We start from the raw sequence: 8,817 nt of genomic DNA, 5'->3' as shown, positions 1-8,817 counted from the left end.
AGTTCGACCCCGACCCAAACTTGTGACAAGCTTATAAAGGCAAAAACCATAAAGGAGGGGAGGGGGACTAGGGAGGAAATAGAGGAAGCCCAAAGTTACATATTTACTCATAAAGGCAAAAACCACAAAGGAGGAGGGGAGGACCAGGGAGGAAATAGGGGAAGCCCAAAGTTACACATTTACTCATCAGTTAAACTATGTGGACACACCTGGGGCATTTGAACTTTTCACAGAGGTCATTGAGACATCCTGTGGTTATTCCAGGAGCGGTTTTTTTTCTTTTTTGAGAGTTCTAGGAGCGGCCACCTGCAGGGGAGGGAGCCCCCCAAGGTGACAAGCCCATGTTCTTATAGACAGGTAGTAATTTTTACTCTTCATTCCCCACTTCTTGTAAATAGCTCTAATCTTAGAGCGATCCCTCAGTTTCTTGTAGTATCTGGTACTGCTGTCTTAAGACCATTACCTGGACAGTACTTATTCTTTCCTTTATAAAAGTCACCAGCCTATTGAGAATACACGGCCCAAAGGCTAGGATCAGCATCAAAATGATTAAAGGCCCGGCCAAGGCGGAGACCAGAGTAGAGTACCAAGGTGACCGATTAAACCAATTTTTATACCATCCTTGGTATGCTTCTCTTTATTTTTTCCTGTTTTTTAGCCTTTCTCTAAGCTTTGCCATGGAGTCCCTGATGACACCCGAATGATCTACATAAAAGCAACATTCTTCCTTTAAGGCAGCACAGAGCCCCCCTTCTTTAAGAAAAAGCAGGTCTAATCCCCTTCTGTTTTGCAGCACTACCTCTGACAGTGAAGTTAACGACTCTTCTAGTTTAGTGATGGACTGCTCCAACGCTCCCAGGTCTGCATCCATAGCCACTCTAAGTTCATTATAGTAGGACAGTTGTTGGACAAGGGCAGCTACCCCAGTTCCAACCCCTGCTGCTACTCCTAGTCCTAACAAGACAGCTAAGGTCAGGGTGACAGGTTCCCTCTTGTAACGAGTATGGTGATCAAATTTATCTATAAATGAACTATCATCATGATAAATGACCCTAGGCACCAGCTGGACCAAAATACAAAAGTCCCTAGTACTGTTAAAAAGTGAAGTATGCAAGCAGGGGGTCAGGCCGGTGCCACAGGCCCACCAAGTATCGGGGGGGGGGGTGTACTAGATATTGATTCTGGCCATCTGTCAGGGTGTCAATAGTTACATTACAGAGGGGCTGGTGTCTGGTAGGCACTTTGCCTATGCATAGTCCAGTGCCTGATACCATTGAAAGGGTCAGCTTCCGTTGGCTCCCCCAGGGGCAATGTGAATGGTCAGAAGTAACGTTATAGCTCCACATTTGAGCTATTCCTTCATAATAAGGGGGATTAGAAGCAAAGCACAGCCAGCAAGATTGGGTAGCAGTGGGGTTTGTGCGGTTTAAAATGACGAATGCACTAGCGAGCAGATTTAACAGGCGATCCTCAGTTCTCATGGGGGGAGGAGGGACGTAATTGGATTAGGGCTGGAAGGGGCGGGCCTTTGGTGATGGGGTGAGACTAGGAAGTCTCTCAGGCCTGGGTGGGGAGTTACCAAGCACTGGATTAGGTGCTACGTGTCTTGCAGGCGGACTTTCTATCTTTATCCTGATAGTGAAAACGAACCCAGGGTCTCCCGTTTCAGTGTAGACTCTCCACCCCCAGCGGTTGCCTTTTACCCGTTGGCGATCTTGTTTTCCCCATGCTGTGAAACTAATATTCAGAGGGTTACTATAGCTGCCTTTGCATGGCCCCTGAGGGCCACCCGAGGCTCCAGGAGCACACCCAGTCTTATAAGCCGGGTACCTAGATGTGTCTCTCCTTTTTCTGGCTCTTCCGGCTTACGACCCTTTTTTTACTATAATCAGATCCCAGGAGGAGGAGGGATTCCAGTAGGCTTCTCCTGTGGTCTCACATCCCCATTTACCACAGAAATAACCTGATGCCCCCCCCCCACATTGTCTCTTCATTTCTCTGTTATGTCCCTGCCCGGGGCAGACGTAGAAGGTGCAACCTAAGAGGATTATCACTGGCAGCCACTGTCCAATTATTTTCGCGGTTGTTTTCATTTTGACTGGGTGCCCTTTTTATGTGGGAAGCGTGGATCCAGGCAGCAATCCCGTCTACCTTTACTGCCATGGGCGTGGTCAGCAGCACTAGGTAGGGTCCTTTCCACCGAGGCTCAAGTGTGCCAGCTCAATGTCGTCTGACCAAGACTGAGTCTCCCACCTGGAATCGTGGGGCACCTCGGTGGTCCCTGGAGTGTAGGCTTCTTTGATCTGATCCCAGATCTGTGTTTTGACAACTTCTAAGGCCTTTAAGTGGGTAAACAGAGCAGAGGAGGAGGGAGAGTAAGTCCAAGGGTCCAATATCCCACCTGACTCAGTCAAGGGGGGTGGTCCCCCATGTAGGATTTCGTAAGGGGTAAGGCCGAAACGTCTAGGTGTGTTTCGGACCCTAAGGAGCGCAAAGGGGAGGAGGTTCACCCAGTCTTTGCTGCCGGTCTCAATAGCCAATTTAGTAAGGGTCTCTTTTAGGGTTCTATTCATTCCTTCTACCTGTCCTGAGCTCTGGGGTCTGTAAGTGCAATGTAATTTCCAATTAGTCCCCAGTTGGGTGGCCAACTCCTGACTTACCTGGGCAACAAAAGCTGGTCCGTTGTCTGAACCAATTACCTTGGGGATCCCAAAGCTGGGCAGGATTTCTTCCAGTATCTTCTTGGTTACCATTTGAGCAGTTTCAGACTTCGTGGGAAAGGCTTCCACCCATCCTGAAAAAGTGTCTATAAAAACTAGAAGGTCCTTATTACCATATTTTCCTGGCTTAATTTCAGTGAAGTCTACCTCCCAATAAATTCCCGGCCGATCTCCCCTCATTCTTTTTCCGGGTTCTTTGAACGGTCGGGCAGCATTGGTCAAGGTGCAGGCTTGACATGACTCTGTTACCTCTTTTATTATTGTATCTAATCCTAGAACATAATATTTAGAACCTTTGATTAATTGCTTAAGTTTTTCATTTCCAAGATGAGTCAGCTGGTGTATTCGTCTCACATAGTCTTGTCCTTCTTTAGAGGGTAGAATGATTCTTCCATCTTTGGTTTTTGCCAGTCCACCGAAACTGGACATCCGAGCTTTTCCTGCACGGGTCATATCTTTGATTAAATCATAATCTTTATAGGGATAGATGAAGCTGGGATGGATGACGCTGGCTTGTGGGGGTTCTGGAGGGGTTCCAGTTTCTTCTGCCAGCACTACCACTCCCTGGGCAGCTTGCTTTGCTTTTAGATCAGCCATTTGGTTCCCCAAACTCACCCAATTCCTTTAGGAGCTTTCTGGTCCCATCGAGGCACAGTTCCTGGGTCAAGGCTGTGAGCAGTAAATCGTCTACGTACTGCAAGAGAGAAATCTGGGGGTTCTGTGCCCTGAAGGGTGCAAGGTCATGGTGGAGTGCTTCATCGAAAAGAGTCGGTGAATTTTTGAACCCCTGTGGCAACCTAGTCCAGGTCAGTTGACCCGTATGTCCTCCTTCGGGATCTCGCCATTCAAAAGCGAATAGGGGTTGGCTATTCGGATGTAACCTGAGACAGAAAAAGGCATCTTTCAAATCCAGAATGGTGTACCAGGATCGTTCAGGCAGTAAGGAACTCAGCAAGTTGTAAGGGTTGGGCACGGTTGGGTGAATGTCCTGTACTCGTTTATTGACTTCTCTCAAGTCCTGGACAGGTCGATAATCATTGGTTCTAGGCTTATGTACCGGCAGGACGGGGGTATTCCAAGGGGACCGGCAGGGAATCAGTATACCTTGTTTTAACAGTCTCTGGATATGTGGTCGAATGCCTTCTTTAGCCCCTTGAGTCATGGGGTACTGTCTGACTGATATAGGGGTGGCAGCTGCTTTTAGCTCCACTATAACTGGTGGTATTTGCTTAGCCAGCCCCATTCCAGTCCGCTCTGCCCAAACCTGTGGAAAAGCTGTCAGCCATTCTTTAGGGGGCAAAACCCCAGTTTTGGGTTCATGGAGGCGATATTCTTCTTCTAGACTTAGAACTAGGCATGTTGTAGGGGCTTCCCCCCAGGTGACTTCTGGTCCCTTCGGGGTGAACTGGACCTGAGCCTTTAATTTGGTCAACAAGTCCCTTCCCAGAAGGGGCGCAGGGCACTCAGGAATCACAAGGAAAGAGTGAGTTACTTGGCTTTTTCCAATTTCTAAACTTCTTTCAGTTGTCCAAGGGTAAAGTTTGCTCCCAGTCGCCCCCATGACCAGGGTTTGTTTCGATCCTAACGGCCCTAACGGTTTAGTCAAAACTGAGTGTTCCGCCCCCGTATCTACTAAGAAATTAATGGGGTTCCCCCCCACAGAGAGAGTTACCCTAGGCTCGGGGAGGGGGACCAAGCCCCGACTCCCCTAATCTTCCTCGAGGGCCAACATCTTGGAGCCCTTTTGTTTCTTTCGGGGGCACTCCCTGGCCCAGTGTCCTTTTTCTTTACAGTATGCACATTGGTCTTTTTCAAGTTGCAGTCTCTGTCCTCCCAGGGGTCTTCTTGCCCTGTTGCCCAGGTAACCTGACTGTCCTCTTTCTGACCATTCTCTGCCTACTACTGCTGCCAAAATCTTAGTTAAATTCCTCTCCTGGCAGCGATTCCACCGATTCTCCCTCTCTTCTGCCTCCTTTTCTTTTTCTTTCTTGTTTTTCTTCCTCTCTCTCTCTCTTGTGATACACTTTCTCTGCCTCTTTTACTAAATCCTGCAATGTATAATCCTGGAGCCCCTCTAATCTTTGCAACTTTTTCTTGATATCTGAGGTCGACTGTCCTATAAAAGCCATGGCTACAGCCACCAGCTGTCCCTCCGAGGAAGGATCAAATGGAGTATATCTCCTATATGCCTCCATCAGTCGTTCTAAGAAGACAGAGGGTGGCTCTACTGGACCCTGTAAGATTTCTCTTACCTTTGCCAAATTGGTGGGTCGCTGTGAGGCCCCCTTGAGACCTGCCACTAGAGCCCGGCGGTAGACCGTGAGACGCCCCCTACCTTCTGCAGAGTTGTAATCCCAGTCAGGGCAGACCAAGGGAAAAGCGGCATCTATGAGATTAGGGAGATTGGTGGGGGTCCCATCTGGTCCTGGAACATACTTTCTGGCCTCTAGAAGCATCCTCTCTCTTTCTTCAGTCATAAAGAGGACCTGCAAGAGCTGTTGACAGTCGTCCCAAGTGGGCTGATGAGAATACATCAGGGACTCGAGGAGTCCCGTCAAGCCTGAGGGGTTCTCTGAAAAGGAGGGATGGTTAGTTTTCCAGTTGTACATATCCGCTGACGAAAACAGCCAATACTGCAGGGGCACTAATTCCCCTGGAGCTGGGGCGGGTCCATAAGCTCGTAATGGTAGCGCAACGGTGGAATCAGGTCCCGAGCCAGAACCCTCTGGGCTGCGGCCCCGGCGGCTTGGAGTCCCGGCCACGGGCCCTATTTTGGAGGCCGGCTGGGAGTCCGTTGGGACCTGTGGGGCTGCATGAGAAACGGGTTGAGGATATGGGGGAGGAGGGTGGTCAAGGAGGGAGACATCATCAATTTCAGGATAGATCCTCGGAGTAGCTGTTGGAGCAGGTGCCGGCGAATCTGAAGGAGGCACTTTCTGTGCCGCCACGGCAACTGTGGCAGTCCCTATTCCCGATGTCCAAGGCTTCATCCAGGGTGGCGGGTTTTGGACTAGGTCCTGCCACACGATAATGTATGGAACCTGATCAGGGTGTCCCCCTGTGGCCTGAAAAATAATTCGCTTGACAGCGGAAATAACAGATAGATTAAAAGTTCCCCCCAAAGGCCATCCTACACCGAAACTTGGCCATTCAGAAGAACAAAAAGTCCACCAAGGTCCTTTTCTGACCAGAAAGATTATGAGCCCGAGTCTTAACGTCCGTTCAATGGTCCAGGGTCAGTGTTAGTGGGGTCGTCACAGTCTGTCCCATGTCTACCTCTATTACATACATGATAAAAACAATCACCACGACAGAAAGACAAGAAAGCAAAGCGAGCTGTCGACCTCGAGTCAACCAGTAATTCTGAAAGGAATCAGGTGGCCGGGAAATGGCCCTATGACACAGATTGTCAAGGAGAAAACTCATCTCCCAACCTTCTCCATGGAGGTCCACCAGGCGTCCCTGTGTAGGGAGCCGTCCCTGCATTCTCCATTACAAGATGGCGCCTGCATCCGGCAGGCACCGAATGTAAACAAGATTATTGCGCAGGCGCTGGGTAATTTTCCATTCCTTGATCTCTGCCTATTCCGTGGCGTCATATGGCCGGATGAGCTGCAGCCAATCATGGGGTGACACGTCCGAGGCGGCGGTTGCCAGCCTTTATTAGGGATGGGTTTTCTTGGTTCAGTGTCTCCGCTCTGGTAAGCTTATGCTCTCCTCTCAAGACGCATTAAAGCTTTCCTGCAGAAGGATCCGAGTGTCCCGTGTGTGATTTCTTGCTGGCGAGAAATACAGAGCATGAGCGGGACATCCCTGGTCCTCCTCCTGTCCTCCCAGGACGTCTCCCAGGGCAAACAAATGGTGGACACCTGGACACGTCTATCCCTGTCCACTCCGCTCCTCCCCGTGGAGAGCGGCCTCTAAAGAGCGTTTGCAAAAACGTAACTGCGATCGCACCAGATTTTTGAACAGGCCACAAACAAAGAGTCACAACAGAACAAAAATTCTTCCCTCCAAGTGGGTCTAGGACCCCTGGGTGGTCTCGCAAATCTCAGACGAGCCCCCAAATGAAAGACCCCTGAAGGGAGACCCTCGCTCAAATCTCGGGAATAGTGCGCACCCAGTGAGGCACCGAGACCGGACTTGCTGCAATCACATGAGGAAGTTTTTTGAAAAAGGAATTGAATGAGATCTCAAGCCAGCATGCTGGGGTCGAGGCTCAGAGGAGTTCGACCCCGACCCAAACTTGTGACAAGCTTATAAAGGCAAAAACCATAAAGGAGGGGAGGGGGACTAGGGAGGAAATAGAGGAAGCCCAAAGTTACACATTCACTCATAAAGGCAAAAACCACAAAGGAGGAGGGGAGGACCAGGGAGGAAATAGGGGAAGCCCAAAGTTACACATTTACTCATCAGTTAAACTATGTGGACACACCTGGGACGTTTGAACTTTTCACAGAGGTCGTTGAGACATCCTGTGGTTATTCCAGGAGCGTTTTTTTTTTTTTTTTTTGAGAGTTCTAGGAGCGGCCACCTGCAGGGGAGGGAGCCCCCAAGGTGACAAGCCCATGTTCTTATAGACAGATAATAATTTTTACTCTTCATGTTCTATCTTACGATTCCCTGAAGGCAAGGAAAACCATACCCGTCTTTGGCTGGAACCAGGATCTGTACAACAAATAAGGTTAGTGGGGGATGGGCCATAGTCCCGCTCCAAGCATTCTGAATCAGCAAGAAACCTCCAGGAGAATAGCATCTCAGCTCTCGTGGATGCAAACCTCCTGTGGATGAAGACATGTAAAGGTTTAAAATGGCCTTTAAAATCTCTGTGGTAATGTCTCTAGTGCCTCTGATATGGACCTTATTAAAGTTTGCTCCCTAAAACATACTTTTATCTTAAGGCTTGTAAATTACATATTATATTCCTGTTAGAATGAACTCTGACTTCTAATATCTAATAACAATTGCATAACATATATAGCAAGATTACATACATTAACAATTCCATCATGAACATACATTAGGGTGAGTTACAGTACAATCAAAAGACAATAAGATATTCTCACAATCTGTGGAGTGTGAACAATCTCACAATTCTAAATCTTTTTTCTTTATTTCCTGCCTGGGACTCAATGCCCCTTTAACCTTTCTGTTTCTTTCTCAAAGTCTGAAGTTCTAACATCAGGTTTGTAATATCAGTCTTTGAAAGTTAACTAAAAAGTCTTTTGTCCATGTCTTGTTTAAGCATTGTGAAGGAGCTTTTGCCACTCTGGTTTATGCCAGTATCTGACTGTCATAAATGGGTCCTTTTTTCCCAATGGGAAAACTGGCAAAACAGTTTTGTGTATCTGTTTGTGGCAAGAAAGCAAGCTGTTTTTATCAAGTTCTTAGTCTGCTCCTGGATGAGCACTCACGGATTCAGAGAGGTGAATGTAGTTCATCTGTAGGAAAGCTGTAATTCTGGAAAGTGTCTTGAAACTGGAACTGAGTGTGTCTCCCTTCTTCCTCTGGCTGTAGGTCAGATGTCCTCAAGGTTCAGGAAATACAGGTCCAGTGTTTCACTCCAGCTCTTTCAGTTGGTCTCCTGTGGACCCAGGTCCCGTTTTTCTCTCTGCTCCATGCATCTCATCAACTACTCCAGAAGTCAGCACACCTCGTTCTCCTCCCATGAGAAAACACAGACATGCCCTTGACCCCCAAATAATTATGGGGTCTGGCCCCCTCTATTCATCTCTCCATTAGACCTGAGCAAAATTTGCTCGAGTTCCTTCATGCCAGAATCTGTCTGCATCAGATTGCTCATTGGCATCCATATTTAAAAAGTTTAAGATAAATAGTGCAAGATTTAATGCACCATGTGGAGACTGGCGGCACAGCTCCCCTTTTTGTCTGAGAAGCTGTGTTTTTAGGGCACTATGGGCCCACTCTCTTATTCCTTCTCCTTGGGGATATATAAGGAATACTTGTTTTTTGATCAATTTTCCATTAAGCACAAAATAAGCTGGAAAGCTTTGCTAGTATATCCAGATCCATTATCTGTTTCTATAACTTTTGGCACTCCCATGTAAGCAAAACATCTTAAATAGTGACTTATAAG

The 8,817-nt window shown here is 48.0% G+C and overlaps 1 protein-coding gene and 1 pseudogene across 1 annotated transcript; both read right to left on the bottom strand.

Moving 5' to 3' along the window:
- Nucleotides 1–406: 406 nt before the first annotated feature.
- Nucleotides 407–2,093, bottom strand: LOC113832755 (annotated as a pseudogene).
- Nucleotides 2,094–3,309: 1,216 nt separating this feature from the next.
- On the bottom strand, nucleotides 3,310–5,990 carry LOC113832753. The gene is given in 3 exon segments (XM_027390707.2): nucleotides 3,310–4,701; nucleotides 4,703–5,909; nucleotides 5,911–5,990. Coding segments are annotated over 3 exon segments (2,679 nt in total).
- Nucleotides 5,991–8,817: the final 2,827 nt, after the last annotated feature.

Source organism: Cricetulus griseus, assembly GCF_003668045.3.
Source record: "Cricetulus griseus strain 17A/GY chromosome 1 unlocalized genomic scaffold, alternate assembly CriGri-PICRH-1.0 chr1_1, whole genome shotgun sequence".
Taxonomy (NCBI): Eukaryota; Metazoa; Chordata; class Mammalia; order Rodentia; family Cricetidae; genus Cricetulus; species Cricetulus griseus.
The sequence above is the reverse complement of the archived record's forward strand: the minus strand, read 5'-3'. Positions and strand labels throughout refer to the sequence as shown.